The sequence below is a fragment of the Lampetra fluviatilis genome, chromosome 19 (assembly GCF_964198595.1).
Source record: "Lampetra fluviatilis chromosome 19, kcLamFluv1.1, whole genome shotgun sequence".
In the NCBI taxonomy this organism is placed as follows: domain Eukaryota; kingdom Metazoa; phylum Chordata; class Hyperoartia; order Petromyzontiformes; family Petromyzontidae; genus Lampetra; species Lampetra fluviatilis.
The window spans coordinates 8,666,086-8,686,520 of NC_136293.1; the positions used below are offsets into that span (position 1 = coordinate 8,666,086).

General features: G+C 53.0%; 1 protein-coding gene across 2 annotated transcripts in view; it reads right to left on the reverse strand.

Annotated features, from left to right (window-relative positions):
* Positions 1–1,517: 1,517 nt before the first annotated feature.
* The window catches only part of PIR (pirin), a 39,710-nt gene continuing 20,792 nt past the window's right edge, over positions 1,518–20,435 (reverse strand). For both annotated transcript variants that reach the window (XM_078864958.1, XM_078864957.1), the window contains 5 exons: positions 14,565–14,649; positions 7,838–7,882; positions 5,006–5,088; positions 3,805–3,871; positions 1,518–3,256 (listed from right to left, as the gene is read on the reverse strand). In XM_078864958.1, the coding sequence (XP_078721084.1) occupies positions 3,138–3,256; positions 3,805–3,871; positions 5,006–5,088; positions 7,838–7,882; positions 14,565–14,649 (399 nt within the window). In that variant the 3' untranslated portion in view covers positions 1,518–3,137. The remainder of the gene's footprint in view (positions 3,257–3,804; positions 3,872–5,005; positions 5,089–7,837; positions 7,883–14,564; positions 14,650–20,435) is intronic.

Sequence of the window (20,435 nt, forward strand, 5' to 3'; positions counted from 1 at the left end):
CGACCTAGGTGAAGGCCGAGGACTGGGGCCGGGTTCAAACAGTCTGCAACCGTGAGCGGGAATCAAAACTCGCGTCGCCGGTTTCGTAGCGCGGTGCGTTGACCACTGCGCCACCGCTCACGGACAAAGCACGTGGTCTCTGGGCGCAGTTCAGCTGCGCAAGGGAGAGAGGGTCAAGCAAGACCGTAGGCATAGAGTCAACATTGGGGGGGACCAAATCTTCCAAGGGGTCTGGGGGTCCCCCCCCCAGAAAAAAAAATTGAAATTTGAAAACGATCGCGTAGACTTTTCTCTGGGACCTCCGGGGTTTCTCTTCACATTTAGAATCAACGTGCGTTTAGCGTATTTGGCAGCTATACATTTCCAACACGATAAGCCACTTCGTTGAGCTATCATTTGTGACCATGTCGCTTCTGAAAAAGAGCTGCATAGCTCAGTAGGCCTAACCTAATAAAATAAAAATAAACGTTTTCATTAGTTTTAATTTAGTCCTCGTAAATGTTTATTACATTATACACGCTATACGATCCAATCCCAAAATAAACAAACGACGCATCATATGCTGGGAAAGCCTGCAACGAAAATTAACGGGGGTAAGGATTCCCGTGCGGCTCTGATCGTATATCAGCGTCTTGATGACGCGCATTGGAATGTGTCGTGAGTGGCAAGGCAAGTCGGTGGACTGGCAACTGCCAACGAATGACCCGAGGTGGCCCATGTGGCTCAGAGGTCAGAGGTCAGAGGGCCGAGCTGGCACCGTTGAGATCCTGGGTTTGACTCCAGGTAGCTGCACGTGACTAAAACCGTGTAGTGGTCTCATCCCCCGTTCTGTATGTATATTGAACTTCTTTCGCATCGTACGTAGGCAACGGTGCTTATCGGAGGTGCAGGGGAAGGACAACTAATCACAAAAAGCAGTTCTAAAGAAATTAGTTTTCAAACACATTACCAATGACTGCACACACACACACAAACTACCACATCCAAAAAAAATTGGGACAAATTCCAGCACTGAGAATTTACAAAAAAGATTGCTTTTACTGTCACGTCAGAGCGAGCGGGTAAGGTCCAGGTAAGGCCCACTGAGCGAATTAGCTCTTTTTCAGAAGCGACCTGGCCACAAGTGATAGTCCAATGAAGTGGCTTATCATCATGTGGATATTTATAGCAGCCAAATACTCTAAACGCGTGTTTTAAATATGGAGGGAAAACCCGGAGGACCCGAATAAAATCCACGTGACCACGAGGAGAGAGAGACACGCAAACTACAAACATACAGGTGTCAGGGTTGGGATGGAACCCACGACATCCTGTATACCAGGCGAGGTAGTTAACATCTCGCCACCCTGGCGCCCTAACTTGAGATCTCGGACGTAGTTCTGCGACATCCACTTCGGCGGGGCCGTTGCCCATCACGAAGGATTCGCGCACCAACTCTGCGAGAGATCCCAATGGATTCTTCGTCCGGTGACGGACGCGACGCCAATAACGCACTCGGGACGGAAATGGTCGGTAAATGATATTTATATTTATTTTTTAAAAGCCTGGAAATAAATCGATAGAAAATGAGCGATTTGCGAACGAAAGAGTCGTACACTTTGAAGCTTTCGTGACTGCAGGAATCGATACTCTCTGGTTCTTTCGCTAAAGTCACGTGGACAGAAAAAATCATAAAAGAACACGACGTTTCGGTCGCAACACAAGCGTCCGCCATCACCTGGTGATTATTTTTTTTTCTGTCTACGTGACTTTACCGAAAGAACCAGAGAGTACGGAGTGACCTCTTTCCCACACCGCAGTCCCAAGGCTGCTTGCTCCAATACCACCACCACTCCCACCCGTAAAATAAACCGCCTCCTACCCTGAGAAAGTATGAGAGCATGTAAACATCAGAGAGAGAAAAAAAAACCCAAGCGATCCCTATTCATAGCAGACGGCCAGAGCGGGTGCAGCTGTTGCTGTAGGGCTGCTGTAATTACTGAGCGCGGGGCTTGCTGTGCTCGGTGAGAATGATGTGTGCGCGTGAGCCCCGCGCGTGTTCTCACCGGCAAGCGCATTCACCAACAGCGCCCTGCCCCAACAGTCTATAAGGCTACAGGCGATACAAAGACAAAGATCCCCCGCATAGCCTGAACAGACTGTTGGGGCAAGTGCTGTTAGCGAGCACCTCTGAAGGCCGGCAACAGCACACCGACTGCCTTTGCCTCCCCAGTGGCGATGTTTCACACGCCGCATCAGGTACACATTTGAGGCTGAGTCGACCTAGGGGAGGCCCAGGACCGGTTCAGATAATCGTCACACGACAGGCTACCGGCGTACACACTTTAAGGCGACAGGCATATAGACACACACACGTTGACCGTTTTTAGAGGTATTGAATGGGTTTGGAAGCTGATGGTACTCACTTTTTACCCCACCACAGGCAATCCAACGACTTTGCACTTACCTATGCTACCTGATAATGATGCTAATGTTAATGAGGATGTGGTCACAATGATGTGATTATAAAGAAATCAATACATATATAAGTTACATGCTTTGAGATTTTTTTCCCTTAAAAGTCTTAAGCACATGTTTATATTCAAACTATTTAGTAAGCAGGAAATTAACTGCTGGCAAGACACACCCACACACGGCGATGACAGTTTAGAGATGGCGATGGGGTATTAGTGATGATGTAGGCGTAGTTTTGTCGGTGATGGTGGTGGTGATGTAGGTGAAACATGTGCCGATGATGATGGTGCTGATGAGGCTTATGATGATGGTGGACTTGGTGAAAGCGATGGTAATGGTCGCAGGCGATGGCGATGATGATGATGCCCACTGAGAGAAGGCTGACAAGCTTTGATGATGGTGGCTGGCCGTAGGTGGTGACAATGATTGTGGTGAACACAGAAGCGACACAGGAGGTCATGGCGATGATGATGGTGGTGGTGGTGATGATGGTCGTCCGATCGTTGCTGGTGAAAGTAAAGATAACGGTGGTGATGACTCAGTAGGTGACAGTGAAGAAACAGAGAGATTGAAGTAACAGTTCAACATACATAGTGTCGATCATGATGATGGTGCTGGAGATGGTGTCAATGATGATCATGGGAATGATGATGATGGTGCTGGTGCTGTACGCGATGATGCCATCAACGGCGGTTCCCATTCTGGGATTTCCAGCCCTTGGCTCGCTCGAAACCGTTGGTTCCGTTGCGGAAGTCAGAGATGGCCTCCTCAATCTCCTCCTGCGTGTTCATCACAAAGGGTCCTGCAAGACAAGCATCGACATCAACACAAAGACAAAGATCCCCCGTATAGCCTTTAACAGACTGTTGAAGCAAGTGCTACTATCGAGCACCTATGAAGGCTGGCTCGGCACACGAGGGGGTGGGGGGGGTGGCCAGCTGTCTCCCTCGGGGCGATGTTTACACACCGCACCAGGTAATCATTCGAGGCCGAGTCGACTTAGGGGAGGCCCACGACCTAGGGGAGGCCCACGACTGGTTCCGATAACACCAGTGACGATTATAATCGCGAGCGGGTGTCGAACCCGGGTTGTGCCGGGTACTACGCGCTACAGCTCCCCGTCGTGGTGCAGCGACGGTGCAGCGACACCGCTCAGTCTTGACACGAGACGCTGCTGCCTCGGCGTGTGCCGGTGGTGGAGGCGTCGTGTGGACCCGCGGCCCCTGCCAAAAGGCGTCTGGGAATACCTCTCTGACCCCGAATGTTTCCCACACCCTAAATTTAGACACTGCAGAAATCCATACTGTTGTTGTTGTTGATGATGATGGTGGTGGTGGTGTCGTTATTTACCGTGCTTGACGATCGGCTCGTTAAGAGGTTCCCCGGCCACGAGCACGAAGTGAGCCTCCTCGAGATCCTCGGGGACGGCAAACGTCGGGGAGACGCGGGGAGACGCGGGGAGATGTGGGGAGATGGGGGGAGATGGGGGGAGATGTGGGCAGACGTGGGGAGATGCGGGGAGACGTTGGGACAAGCGGGGGGACGTGGGGAGATGCGGGGAGACGTGGGGAGAAGCAGGGAGACGCAGGGAGACGTGGGGAGATGCGGGGAGACGCGGGGAGATGTGGGGAGACGGGGGGAGACGTGGGGAGATGTGGGGAGACGGGGGGAGACGCGGGGAGACGTGGGGAGACGTGGGGAGATGTGGGGAGACGGGGGGAGACGCGGGGAGACAGGGGGAGACGCGGGGAGATGCGGGCAGACGTGGGGAGACGCGGGGAGAAGCGGGGAGACGCAGGGAGACGCGGAGAGACGTGGGGAGATGTGGGGAGACGCGGGGAGACGGGGGGAGACGTGGGGAGATGCAGGAGACGTGGAGAGACATTAATTGCGTTAAACATGTGAAACATTGGAAACACATGAGATATTAAACACAAGAAACGTGCGCAGCACACAAAATACGTTGACCATGCCAGATGTTGTCTCTTTGTTATGTCATAAGCCAAAATCAGGCCTGGATTTAATTACAGCCTCTCAATGGCAGTGGAGAGTGATTGGTCGTGAAGTCTGTAATCGTTAGTCTGTAGTCATCTGTAGTCATCAGGTTTGGTGATTCGAAAAGTGTATTGGTCTAGCCATGTTTGTTTGTTGTAGTACAGAGTTAGACTGATGGCTTTAATCTAAGTTGTCTTGTGGTTGTTGTTGGTTGTTTGACCTGCATCCCACTGGGATTTTTGCACACAGCGTTGGTGTACGGTGTTTTTTCTGCAATATTTTGCTGTCTTTTCTTGGATTTTCTGTTTGCACTCAGTCACATAGTCACTTTAAGATGTTTTTTGTTCATGTTTTAGTTTTTTTGTTTGTTGCGGTTGCACCCGATTCAAGAGCCGAATGGTTCACAGGGCCATGCCAAATAAATGAACTTGAACTTGGTCGTGAAGTCAATATCCGTTTGGAGTTGGTCATTTGGTGGTGGTCATGAGTCAGTATTTGTTGGGTGTTGGTGGTTTCGTCGTGAGGTGGTGGTCGTTATGCGGCGGCGGTTGGGCACCTGGTTCTGCATGATCACGTGGTCTCCGTCGCCCAGCACCACGGTGTGATGCGCTTCCACTCGCTGCTCCATTCCCGCTGGGCCTGCCAGAGGCAGCGGCAACATTGGGGATTGTCAGCAAGGGCAAGTTCAGAACATCCTAGCGCCCGCCTACCAATCCCTGTCTCATCTCCCCCCCACTCCCACCCCCACCACCGACGCGAACTCTGCGGTGGACATAGACGGATGTGGGTAACCGCGAGCATAATCACCGAGTCGCGAGTGGATTTCGGCACGATCACAGAATTCATAATATAGGTTTTTGGGTCAGATCGCGTTATTTATAAATGTGTCGTAACCCTCCACCACCCGACACGGCCAACCAGTAAAAAATGTGTCACGTTTTCAAAGGACAAAATAATTCACTTCTTTAGCCCACCAACTTCTTTAGCCCACCGGTGTGCTGAAGAAGCTAATTATTTTGTCCTTTGAAAACGTGACACATTTTTTTAGTTTGGCCGTGTCGGGTGGTGGAGGGTTACGACACATTTATAAATAACGCGATCTGACCCAAAAACCTATATTATGAATAATATTGGTCGCGAAAGCCTCCACGTGTTAAACGATCACAAAATGTCCGACCAATCGGGGGCTGTGATTAGGACCCAAATAATGGGCGCACCTTCCTGGGTCAGCGCGTACTCGGATGAAGGCCCTCGTTCGTCCACGCTGGGATGGTGGTGATGCAATCATTATCATTCGGGTCATTGACCCATCGACTTATTCCATATTTATAACGCTCTAGGTAACTAATCTTCCGTGACAGACCGAGCCTGTAATACGACGATTTCAGTAAGAAGAAGAATTATACAAATTTTGACCACCCGCTCCTTCCCCCCTCCCAAAGTCACCAATTTTCTGGAACCGTCCCTCTGCGTAACGTGGGACGAGAGTGCCTCTCTCCCTCCTCACCATCGCTCCCATGGTGGCAACTCAACCACAAAGCCTCAACAGGCTGTTGGGGCAAGTGCCGTTCGCGAGCACACTCACTCACAAAGATCCCCCCTATAGCTTTAACAGGCTGTTGGGGCAAGTGCTGTTAGCGAGCACCTATGAAGGCCGGCACGGCACACGAGGGGGTGGGTGGCCAGCACCACGCCTGATCACATTTGTCTCCCTCGTAGCGATGTTTACACAGCGCACCAGGTACTCATTTGAGGCTGAGTCGACCTAGGGGAGGCCCACGACCGGTTCAGATAATTGTCACTGGTGTTGGCCGTGAGCGGGAATCGAACTCGGGTCGCCGGGTTTGTAGAGCAGCGTAGCGCTAACCACTACACTACCACTCCTCACTCACACTTACGTTCTCACACTCACTCTCTCAAACCCTCACACTCACACACACTCTCACACTCTCAGACTCACACACACACACTCACTCTCAGACTCACACTCACACACACTCAGACTCACACACACACACTCTCAGACTCACACTCACACTCACTCTCACACTCTCAGACTCACACACACACACTCTCAGACTCACACACACACACTCTCAGACTCACACTCACACACACTCTCACATTCTCAGACTCACACACACACACTCACTCTCACACACTCAGACTCACACACACTCTCAAACCCTCACACTCACACACTCACCCTCACACTCTCAGACTCACACACACACACTCACTCTCAGACTCACACACATACACTCACTCTCTCACACTCACTCACACACACTCACTCTCACACTCTCAGACTCACACACACACACACTCACTCTCAGACTCACACTCACACACACTCAGACTCACACACACACACTCTCAGACTCACACTCACACACACTCTCACATTCTCAGACTCACACACACACACTCACTCTCAGACTCACACTCACACACACTCAGACTCACACACACACACTCTCAGACTCACACTCACACACTCACTCTCACACTCTCAGACTCACACACACACACTCACTCTCAGACTCACACTCACACACACTCAGACTTACACACACACACTCTCAGACTCACACTCACACACACTCTCACATTCTCAGACTCACACACACACACTCACTCTCACACACTCAGACTCACACACACTCTCAAACCCTCACACTCACACACTCACCCTCACACTCTCAGACTCACACACACACACTCACTCTCACACACTCAGACTCTCACAAACTCACTCTCACACTCTCAGACTCACACACACACTCACCCTCACACTCTCAGACTCACATACACACACACTCACTCACACACACTCAGACTCACACACACACACTCTCAGACTCACACTCACACACACTCACCCTCACAATCCCAGACTCACACACACACATTCACTCTCACCCACTCAGACTCTCATACACACACTCACTCTCACACACTCACTCTCAGACTCACACACACTCACTAACTATCACACTCTCAGACTCACACACACTCACTCTCACACACTCAGACGCTCACACTCACTCACACACACTCAGACTCACACACACACACTCTCAGACTCACACTCACACACACTCTCAGACTCACACTCACACACACTCTCACATTCTCAGACTCACACACACACACACACTCTCACACACACACACTCACTCTCACACACTCTCACACACACACTCTCACACCCTCACACACACTCTCACACACACACTCACACACACTCACACACTCTCACACACACACACACGTCCCCCCATGTTCCCCACGACCGTGTTGGACGCCGCGTCACAACCCAAACCGCCGTTGCCGCGTGCGACAGCGTTCCGGGCGACGGCGCGATCGAAGCGGCGGTGTGGCTCACCCAGCGTCACGGCGCCTGCCAGCGTGTACACCATGCCCGTCCAGCCTGCAAAGACAACGCGCATGTGCTGTGTCATCCGGGACGATTTCTGTGTTTTCAGGTCAACGGCAAATTATTTCGATTTAAAGCTTTCGTGACTGCAGGGATTCATCTTCTTGGTTTTTTCGGTAAAGTCACGTAGAAGTGAAACAAATAAAATAAAAAATAAAAAAATAAAACTTATATCATTTTATTTTATTTTGTCTTATTTAATTACTTTATTATTTCCCTTCTACGTGACTTTACCGAAAGAACCAAGAAGAGGCAAATTATTTGTCCGCGATCTCGAGCCGCCCCATCCCTTTGCGCCGGGGGGCATCTGACGGCACTTCAATACCGCGACGAGCGGCTTACACGACAGCTCCTCTCCACGCGGGTGAAAGGGCACCAAACCCAGTGGCTGCTGGTGCTGCCTAATCGGCATCCATTCGAATTTGGAAAAATTTGAACCGCGGCAACTGGGGCACAACGGCCCACGGTGAGGAGCGAGGAGAGTTTTACGATGGGGGGCAATGCCCCCCCCCCGCCATCGCCCCCCTACCTCCTGGATCCGCCACCGCTGCCACGTGCATCTCAAACAATCGGTCTCCTTACCGTGACCCACCACACTGGCCCCCCACCCACCCCTCCTGCAGTTCATGAGAAATCGAGTTTATCAGAAATACAGCCTGGGCACTCCATTTCCATCCCCCCAGAGAACTCGGTCTGCTATTCCTCCCACACGCAAAGCGTGGAATTGGCCTAAACTACCCAATAGAGCTGGCGCGATTACGTCGAGTGATGGACGAAGATTTTTCTGGACTTTTTTTTCTGGTCATTTACTCGGGGCCCCGTTGAAAATGGCAGCTGTCCCCCACGTCCAAGTGCCTCCCGAAGGAGGGAAACCCCCAACAAGCCACGTCCAGCGAGACGTGGCTGACGATGCCGATGCCACACCAAGCCCTGACCGTCACCGGTCATTTTTTTCCGACCATTTTCATTTGATCCGATTGTTCGACGAATCAACCGGCGATCGTCAAGGTTAATCGATTACTCACATAGCAGATAGGACGGTTCTACTTTTTTAATTCCTCTTCTATCACCTCCCCTTCCTCTATCTTTTTCCACACCTCCCCGTCTCCCTTCATGACTTCACCTTCCTCAATCCCATGCCCCCCCCTCCTTCACTCGCTCTCTCCATCCCCATCGAGCCCCCCTCCCCTACCCTGGCCCCCCACGCTCGCAGGCCGCGGTATCTCGCGATCGCGCCCCGGAGTATTCGCGCCGTGGCAGCAGCCCGGCCCCTGCGATGCCGTTTGCGGCTCGACGAGATAAAAACAAATGCCCAGACTCACGCAACCACGGCACACGGCACGGCCAAAACCACCACCACCACCGCCACCACCAAAACAACAACCAGACACAACCGCGTACTGCTGCGCTGCAGGGGGGGAGCAGCAGCAGCAACAGAGAACCACGTGTGTGTGTTTGTGTGTACGTGTGTGTACGTGTTTGTGTGTGTTTGTGTGTACGTGTTTGTGTGTACGTGTGTGTTTGTATGTGCGTGTGTGTTTGTAGCGGTAGTGTAGCAGTTAGCGCGCTGCGCTATGAACCCGGCAACCCGAGTTCGATTCCTCAACACCAGTGACGATTATCTGAACCGGTCCTGGGCCTCCCGTAGGTCGACTCAGCCTCAAATGAGTACCTTGTGCGGTGTGTAAACATCACCACTGGGGAGACAAAGGCGGTCGGGCGTGGTGCTGGCCACCCACCGTTCCGGCTTTCATAGGTGCTCGCTAACAGCACTTGCCCCTAAGTCTGTAAAGACTACGCGGGGGATCTTTGCCTTTGTGTGTGTGTAGGAGCGACGCTCACAACAAACGAGTTGAGCCCCTGGCGGCTAAACACGCAGCAAGTTGGCACAGTTGAGGTGGCGGTGGTGGTGGTGTGGGCACAGGTGATGGTGGGGGGGTGGGCGCAGGTGATGGTGGGGGAGGGGGGTGGGCACAGGTGATGGTGGGGGGGGCACAGGTGATGGTGGGGGGGGGGCACAGGTGATGGTGGGGGCACAGGTGATGGTGGGGGGGGGGCACAGGTGATGGTGGAGGGGTGGGCACAGGTGATGGTGGGGGGGGCACAGGTGATGGTGGGGGAGGTGGGCACAGGTGATGGTGGGGGGGGTGGGGGCACAGGTGATGGTGGGGGGGTGGAGGGGGTGGACACAGGTGATGCACCTGCCAATCATTTCAGTCAACCCGGGCCACCCGGGGTCTGCCCCGTGACCTCCTGCCAGCGGGCGTTCGACACTTCGAATGAACATCGCCCGGCGCAGGCGCCATGGTGACGTCCCCGCCACTTAGTGGCAAATGACGGTTGTTGTTATTGTTGTTGTTATTGTTGTGCCCAGGTGGGGGGGGGGGGCTCGACTCAGCCTCAAATGAGTACCTGGTGCGATGTGTGATGGTGGTGCTGGTGCTGGCCACCCACCCCCTCGTGTGCCGTGGTGACCCTCATCGCTAATATACCCTGCGCAGACTGCACAAGGGCATATTTGACTTTGTACCTGTGCGCGTGCATTTGTGGCGCACACACGAAGCGCACCTAGCCTGGCACAAGCGCTGTCGCGACGTCAACCGTCGCTTAGCGGCGAACCGCGGCCACTGTTTTTGTGTCGGTACGCCGCGAACCCGGTGGCCTGACTTTGCTGGTCACGGCTCCAACCAATCTGTGCGGATGGGGGCCCTCCCCACCATCACCAACTCCGGCTCGTCGATCAGCGCTCGGCTCGGTGCGGTGTGCAAACATCGGCACGGTGTGGCGGTGGCTGGGGGGGCGGGGGGAGAGACAAGGTGGTGGGGGGCGCTTGTGGTTTGCATTTTCTTTTCCACCGGCCACACAACCGTCACCTCGCCACGCGTCGGTGCTCGACTCACGAAAGGAACTCGTTGTGCCCCCAGCCACCGCAGCGCTCGACGACGTGGTGGTGGTGGGGTGCGGGGAGCCCGCTCGTTGCCTCGGTGTGTCTGGGTTTCTCGAGGTCCCCGAGGTGTTTGTCTTTACTCTCTGATGGCATCTGGTTCTCGGTTTTGTGTTTTTTTGTTTTGTTTGCTCCCCCCCCCTCCCTTAAAACTCAAATGAGTACGCACACGCACACAGATCCCCCCCACCCACCCACCCACCCTGCTTCCACCCCCGTATAGTCTTAACAGACTGCTAGGGCAAGTGCTGTTGGCGAGCACCACGCCCGGCCGCCTTTGTCTTCCCCGCACTGCACCAGGTGCCCATTGAAAGGCCGGGTCGGGTATAAATTCGCCACTTGTTGATCGGCCGCGAGCGGGATTCGAACTCGAGGTGGCTGGGTTCATAGCGCAGTGCGCTGACCGATTCTGCCGCCGCTCCCCACACACACACACACACCCATCCCAGCGCCACCCTCTGCCACACACACACGCGCGTGCGTGCGTGTGTGTGGCAGAGGGTGGAGCTGGGATGGAACACGGGGAAAGCCAACATTTAAAAAATATATAATAAATATAATAAAACCCATGGAAAAGGGGGAGAGGGAGAACAAAAATGATGAAAGAATAAAAATAAAATTGCCGCTTGCACACAACATCCGCTGGAGAGGGCGATTCAGTGGAAAACCCGCGCGGTGGCACACACACACACACATTCACGTGCAGACACACACACACACATTCACGTGCAAACACACACACACACACGCACATTCACGTACACACACACACGCACCCATTCACGTGCAGACACACACACACATGCACCCATTCACGTGCAGACACACACACACACACATTCACGTGCAGACACACACACACACAAACGCACATGCACTCATGCACACGCACACACTCGTGCCAACACAGGCACAGGCACACACAAATACCCCCTGGGTATCCTTTTAACAGACTGTTAGAGCAGCATCTCTGAAGGCCGGCACGGAATAAGTGGGGGTGGGTGGCCAGCTCCACAACTGGCCGCCTTTGTCTCCCCAGTGGCGATGTCTACACACTGCACCAGGCATTCATTTGAGGCCCAGGACCGTTTCCTATAATCGTCACTGGTGTTGGCCGTGAGCGAGAATTGAACTCAGAATAGCGGCTTTGTAGAGCAGCGCACGCACCAATGCACACACACACACAAGTACCCATGCACACACGCACACACACAAGCACCCATGCACACACACAAGCACCCATGCACACGCACACACACGCACACACACAAGCACCCATGCACACACACAAGCACCCATGCACACGCACACACGGCACCCAATCGTGTCAGCACAGGCACACACAAATATCCCCGGAATATCCCCAAGGTAGCCTTTAACAGACTGTTCGGGCAAGTGCTGATGATGGGCACCGAGCAAAGCCGGCACTCCACACGAGGGGGTGGGTGCACAACACCTCGACCGTTGTTTCTGCCACTGCTCATGCCACACCAGGTACTCATTTATTTCCGAGTGGACAAAGCGGAGGCCCAGCACAGATTCAGATATTCGTTATCAGGCGTGAGCGGGAATCGAACTTGGGTGGCCGGGTTCGCAAGCGCAGTGCGCTATCCACTACAGTACCGCTCCCCACACACACGCACGCCACACAGGTGCGCGCATAGATTTGTACAAACACACACAGACGTGTGTTCATACAAAGACAAACATCGCACAAATAACCCACAAAGACTGCAGGGGCAAGTGGGAGATGGCGTGACCAACACCATGCCATGTCCCACTGCTAAGGTTTACCAGATACACATTTAAGGCTGAGTAGATATAGAGGAGGCCCACGACTGGTTCAGATATCACTCCCCACTGATGTTAGCTGTGGCTTGGAATCAAACCTAGATCGCCAGGTTCATAGCGCAGTAGGCTAGCCACGCTAGGTGCACATTGAGGCCACGTGAAGTATTGAAGGCTCGCTGGCAGGAGGTCACAGGACAGACCCAGGTGCCATGGGTTGACTGACTAAGAAGACCGGCAGATGTATACGCACACACGTGCACACTTGCACAAACACAAGTACACACTTGCACGCACAAACACAGCAGCAGGCCACACGTCACCAATAGCAAAGGAGGCCGCCGTCTGTACGCCGGACCACATGATCACCAGACCACATGTACAATCGGACCACATGAACGGCAGACCACACCATTAACGGACCACACGTACACAGGCTCGCACGGCCAGTAGACCGCTAAAACGGCAGGCCACATCATCACACAGACGTCCACCAGGCCGCATAAACATCATCGGTCAGGTTCACATCTCGACGGATCGGCGAAAACACATCGGCTTGGCAACGGGCCCCGCGAGCCGTTTATGGAGCGAAAGAAAAAATCTCCCCAACAGCACGTGGATCCGCCTGCAAATCTTCCATCGCACGCACGCACGTGCGCGAGATGGCACAAACGAGCGGACCTCCCCGCGCCCGACGCAACGGAGCGAGGAAGCGCGAGCGACGCCGCGCGGTGGCTCGGCTCCCAGGGATATTAAAAAAAAAACGCACGCAAAGCCGAGCGACATTTATGCCCTCCCCTTTGCTTTGTGTTTCTTTCATTTCGCGTGGCGCCAAGAGAGCTGAATCTTCTCGTCGAATTGTTTTTTTTTTTTCCACGCCGCCGGTAGACAGACCGCAGTCGGCGGGCACACGACTACCACTCGTGGCCCGTGATGCTGCGAGAGGGATACTGGACGCGGCGGTGTGCCGGGCACAGAAATGTATGTACGTATATTGAGCTTCTTTTTCGAAAACCTTACGTAGCCAACGATGCTAATCAGGGGTGCGTGGGAAGGACAGCAAACTAAACACAAAAAGCAGTTTCAAAGAAATCACTTTTCAATCTTGGAATGTTTTCTCGGGACGCGGACCGGGACAGACCGGTGGGTGGAAACGAAGCCCTGGTGGTGCCTCACCGGGGCGCCTGGGTTCATTCCAACACCACACCGCCACCATCGACCGTCCGCGTCTCGTTACGGAGTGGGCGTCTGAGTTCACGCCTGAGCAGAATTTAAGTTTTTATATATAACAAAAACGGAATTGCTTGCAAATCACTCGCAGAATGAGTCCAATATCGTCACAACTCAGAGGCAAAAGCAGAGGTTGATCCTTGGACAGTGCTCGGATGGGCAGTGAAATACGGTCAAGTAACCGCCGCAACCTGTGTGGCATGGAGGGGGAGCCTCATCCAGCAGTGGATTGAAAATGAGCTGCACGGGTCCACACACAAACCTCAAAACAACGAAGCACGCTCGTCAAAAGCAACGGCACTTCTTTACAGCACGCAGACAGAGAGAGAGAGACAGGGTGGTGTCTATGTGCTATGCAGAAGGGTCATTGCCTGAAACGTTGGCTAATGTATATATATATTTTCTTTTTAAGGCCACAGGGTCACTGACGGGCGTGCCGAGTTCTTTTTTGTTTATTCTTCTCGCGAGGTCACCGCCAAGGCGGCAGCGGCGTCGCCAAGTAACCCGTTTCATTTTGACGACGTCCGCAATCGATCGCTCAACCCGCGCACACGCGACGGGCGGTCGGCTTTGACGCGGCAGCGCGACAGACCGCCGCGACGCTCGACGGTGGAGGGATTTGGTCAAACGTCACCGAGCGAAAGCCTCTGGAAGAGAGGGCCCTGGAAATCGCGGGGGGGCGTCGCCGGCGTTACTGGAAGGGCGCGTCGTTACCCTGCGGCACGGGCTGGGAGTGCGTGGCGCCCTGCGCCAAGCGGAAGTCCAGGTACATCGTCGGCGTGCGGGTGTACACCTTGGACTGCTCGCACACGGACAAAGTGGGGAGACACGGGGAGCGGGAGACACGGGGCGTTATTGCCAGCACCGATAATGCTCACTCGTTCATCCACCTGCTCGCTCGCCCATCTACCCATTTTTATTGTTGGGTCACCCACAAAATTCGACATCCACCCGCTCACTCACCCATCCACCGACTACATCACCTACCCATCCACTTGTTGACTCGCCAATTCCGTTCACTCACTTGCTTCTAACCCACTCAGTGAACCACTCATTCAACTGCTTGCTCATTTGATCACCTGCTCAACCACTCATCAACCCGTGAAATCGCTCGTTCATCTACTCGTGTTCCCATCTGTCATCCATGCGCTTGTTCACTTGCTCGCACGCTCTTCGACAGGACAAACTGCTCATCCGCCTGCTTGCTTGCTGGCTCGCGTGATCATCTTGTCAACCGCGCGTCCACGCATTAAATCGCTTGTCCCCTTGCTCGCTTACTTATCCACCCGCTCGATCCTGTCTCTAACCTGGGCTGCCCTCGCGTTAACGGGTCTGCTGGCCGGTGGGGGGTGGAAGGGTGGGTGGGGAGTTGCGTTTTACGGTGGACATTAATCTCTCCCGCGCCGGAGACGTGGTGTTTATTTGGCTTCGTGCGGGTGGTCCGGCGACTCGTCAATTCAGCTGACCACGGCGGTGACCCCTGACCCCGAGAGGTCGCCCCCTCGAACCGCGTTGTCTCTGCTGCCGGCCGAGATAACAAAACTAAAAAAGTGAAAGCTCCCGAACTTACCGACGGCTCTCGACACTCGGACTGAGAACGAGCATCAGGGTCAACGGATGAGCCCACCATTTTTTTTACTTGATACAGCAAGCATGCTGTGACGGTTCCACCTGAAGACGGAGGCTTGTATTGCCTCCGAAACGTCGTGATTTTAATTTTAATTTTTTACCTATGTGACTTTACCGAAAAAACCCAAGAATATGATAAAACACCTACCAGTTCATGTTGAAGAGTTTGATCAGAATCAAAAGTGGCTTTCCGATGGATCGAATGGCCTCCACCACGGGAGTGCGGAATATCCACCACTGGCTCAGAGCCCACCGATGGCGATGAGCGAATGCCCAAATGTTTGAACAAATAAACCCTCTGATTGGACTTGATACCGAATATATACACGACTGTGACTGGACGACCGAGTCTAACGGTGTTCTGGAAGGTTTAGAAATTTGCCATGTGACACAAATGCAGTTGAGTCTGTTTATGAGTCGAAAAAAAATGTGAAAACCAACATTCTCAAATCTTGAGCCCACTCACAAATTACTGTCCAGAGGCAGAGTGTTTTCACTCAAGTGGGCAGCGTTGCTCTAAAAGATCTCAAAACATACGAACCTCATCCTCGGTGAACCGAGTAATTTGCCTGCCATGGAGTGTGACGCTAAAGTCAATTACTATTACCACGACGAGTACAGCACACGTGCTTTCATATACCATCACAGACACACACGTGCCGACATGTGAATTGAAGGTGCAACGCTTAACCAACCACAGCTCCAGCAATTTGCTGAATTGTCAAGATTCAGGGTCTCCATTCGTTTAATTAAGGTCGGATTCTTGTTTTTTTACAAACACGGCGTCAAATAGGAGTAGAGCCTCCAATGGCTGCTCCAGGGTTGATGCGAGCCCACTGCATACAACAACAAATACAAAGGCCGCAACAGACTCTTTGGGGCTGTCAGCTCGCACCTACCAAGACCGGCACTGCACACGAGCTGGTGGGTGGCTAGCACCATGTCCCAGCCGCCTTTGTCTCCTTTGTGGCAATGCTTACGCACCACGCCAGGTATTATTTTGAGGCTACGTCGACTTAGGGGAAGCCCGGGACCAATTTAGAAATTCTTCACTGGTTTTGGCCGTGAGCGGGAATCTAACTCGGGTTGCCGGCTTCGTAGTGCAACCCGCTAACCGCTACGCCACCGCTCCACGCGCGCGTGCAACAACAGATACAAACTGACAAACATTTAATATCGTTTACGCACGCGATCAAAGCGCGTTTCTTGATCTTGAGAATGCATCTCAATCCATGAATCGATGCGTTATGCCACCCCGTGGATTTGCGCGCACGAAACCCAAGCGCTTGTTGTTTTTTCAGCTCTGACCTCGACTGGGGCTCGCTCGATCGGCGAACAAATGAACCTTTCGAGGTGGCAGCGTCTCCGAATGGCTCGCGGCACAACAGGAAGGCCCCCAGCGTGCTGTGCGCATGATGGTAGCAGCGTCACGGCCACCGGATCAAAAATAGCTGAACGCGCACGGCCGTTTTGTTTATAGGTATCAAGGAGGACAACAACAGCAACTTGCGTATTCCCTTTAACTCGCTTGCGAGTCATTTAATCCGCGTGTTCCTCTTCCCGTCTCCCAGCGGAATTCTAAGCACGCACCTCTCCGTGCTTCAGCCGTTGCCCCATTTTGCAATCGTCAGCGGCCGTGTTTCTGAGCCGTACACGTCACACCGATCACGAATGTTCTTCTTTTGGCACAACGATACGTTTCTTTTTCCGTTATCAGGTTCAGATTTGCAAGAGCGCTCCACTCTGTTCTCATCTCTAGCCTCTTCATTTCATCGTTTTCATCCCCGGTCTACCTTCAGTATCTGTCCTCGGTAGACAAAGACAAAGATCCGTCCCCCCCCGTGTAGCCTTAACAGACAGTTGTGGCAAGTGCTGTTAGCGAGTAGTACCTATGAAGGCCGGCACGGCACATGAGAGGGTGGGTGGCCAACACCACGCCCGACCGCCTTTGTCTCCCCAGTTGTGATGTATACACACCGCACCAAGTACTCTTTTGAGACTGAGTCGACCTATGAGAGGCCCATGACAGGTTCAGATAATCGTCAACGGCGTTGGCCGTGGGCGGGAATCCAACTTGGGTCGACGGGTTGGTAGCGCAGGGCGCTAATCACTACACTACCGCTCCCCACATGCATGCACTCAAACACACACACACTCACACGCACTCACACACTCACACACACTCACACACTCACACACACTCACACACTCACACACATATGTTCCAGTTGTGTGCTTCTGGCAGACACTGCCACTCGTTCAGTGAACTCGCTGTTGTACGCGACCTTTGTGTTGCTCGTATTGATCTTGAGCCCCACTCTGCAACCTTCTTTATTAAGCTCTACTTCAATCGTTCCCTTCACCGTAGCTCCGTACCCCGTGCCGTCTACGACACCTTTCTCTGCACGTATTACGAATGACTTTGGCTCTGCTGATCACATCTGGATTCGAATTAACGACGTCCATTTCGCCTACACGAAAGAATTCATCGTGCCTGACGGGAACACGAAAACGAGTAACAGGTGGGCCGCAAGAAGGAGCTACCGTCTCCCAGTGTGACTGTGGCCCCAAACTATCGATCATATAATATACATTTTTGGTTTTACCACGTAAGGCCTACCGAGCTATGTAACTCTTATTCAAAAGCGACCTGGCCACAAGCGCTAGCTCAACGAAGCTGCTCAACGTGTGGAAATTTATAGCAGCCAAACACTCGTCGATTCTAAATGTGACGGGAAAACCTGGAGGATCCGGAGAAAAATCCACGCTGCCACGGGTGGGGATCGAACCCACGATCTCCCGTATACAAGGAGACGTTGTTACCATCTCGCCACCGTGGCGCCCAACGGAGGAACAGAAAAACGACACAAACCCTCTCCCGTAGCTCTCTCGGAGGAACAGCAAAACGACACAAACCCTCTCCCGTAGCTCTCTCGGAGGAACAGCAAAACGACACAAACCCTCTCCCGTAGCTCTCTCGGAGGAACAGCAAAACGACACAAACCCTCTCCCGTAGCTCTCTCGGAGGAACAGCAAAACGACACAAACCCTCTCCCGTAGCTCTCTCGTGGCCAGCAGACCTCGGCACTGGCATTTAGCTCCTGAACAAATTGCTGCGATACTCAAGAATACAAAACAATAAAAGTGTTGTACTACCCGACACACAGTATTATGGCCAATGCATTTTCTCACCAGTTAGAGCAAGCACTGGAATTTGTTTAGGTATCACTCTGTTAATAGGTAGCCACACGGCTGGGAGACCAGAGAACAGAGCTGACACCGCTGGGATCCTGGGTTTGAATCCAGACTTCAGCCACTTCTGACCGAAACTGGCATCTCCCGAGTGTAGTGAGTTGATGGTCTCAGCCCGTTCAACGATGACCGCACAAAATAAAAAAAAACATCGCGATCAACAATGCGGTTCCCCACTTTATTTGGCTAAAATTCCCGCCCCGAGAATTAAAACATCGGGTCGGTCCATCACGCGACGAACATTAACTCTCGTGCGCGGAGCGAGTGGGAAAGCGCTGCCCTCTGCTGCGCGCAAACCCGAGGATCACGTGACAGGATCCCCAGAGAGACAACTTGGCGGCAGCCGCCTCCGTGCGCCGTTCTCCAACACGCAGGGTGAGCAACTGCTCTGCCGCGAGAAAGTCATCACGTAGAAGGGAAATAATAAAATAATAAAAATAAAACATAATTAAATTAAATTCTCACGACGTTTCGGCCACAACGCAAGCAGCCGTCCTCAGGTGAAGAACAGGTCTGTCGGGAAGACAGCGTCTGAATGAAGCACCTTGTCAAGGCGCTCTTCCCTCTCCAACCCAGCTTAAATATACGCTCCAAGCCTGGTGGTGTTTCATTCAGATGCTGTCTTTCCGACAGACCTGTTCTTCACCTGAGGACGGCTGCTTGCGTTGTGGCCGAAACGTCGTGAGAATTATTTTATTATGTTTTATTTGTATTATTTTATTATTTCTCTTCTACGTGACTTTACCGAAAGAACCAAGAAGATGAATCCCTGCAGTCACGAAAGCTTTAAATCGAAAAAAAATCTTCTCCTCGTCGCCGCCGCCGCTGCGCGACGTCGATTGCACGATCGGAGGGGGGGGGGGGGGGAAATTTGGGGGTAAAACGACGAAATAGGAGGAGGATGAAGGTACAACTCTCCGTGTAGTGGCGAGACGCACGTGCGTGGCGTAGGGGGCCCAACGGGCTGCGCTCCGCTCCACAGGGCCCGGAGAGGGGGGGGAGGGGGGTAGAGACCGCGTCTGCTTTCACTTAAAAAGACACGGAGCAGGGGAGGCGAGGGTTTGGCAAAACTTACAAACAAAACCTCGCTGCCGTGTCACAATCCACCAGCTGCCCGGGGGCCCCAGCCCCCCAGACCACGAGCAGATGAAAAAAAGTTTAAATGTGCAAAGGAGGAACTTTAACAACTAAAGAAAATGAGGGCGAGTCAGCGAGCAGAGATACTGTCTGGTGGCGCGCCTGTGATCCAGAGATTTGTGAGTTCATGGGCCCTATGTGAGTCTATGGGTCGTGTATGAGTCTATGGGTCGTGTGTGAGTCTGTGGGTCGTGTGTGAGTCTGTGGGTCGTGTGTGAGTCTGTGGGTCGTGTGTGAGTCTATGGGTCGTGTGTGAGTCTGTGGGTCGTGTGTGAGTCTGTGGGTCGTGTGTGAGTCTATGGGTCGTGTGTGAGTCTATGGGTCGTGTGTGAGTCTGTGGGTCGTGTGTGAGTCTATGGGTCGTGTGTGAGTCTATGGGTCGTGTGTGAGTCTGTGGGTCGTGTGTGAGTCTGTGGGTCCTGTGTGAGTCTGTGGGTCCTGTGTGAGTCTGTGGGTCCTATGTGAGTCTATGGGGCCTATTAAGGTTCTACGTAAATACGCAGAACCTATGAAAATGCATTGGTCCTTATATTTTAAGGGTTGACTTAAAATGAGACTTATATTTTT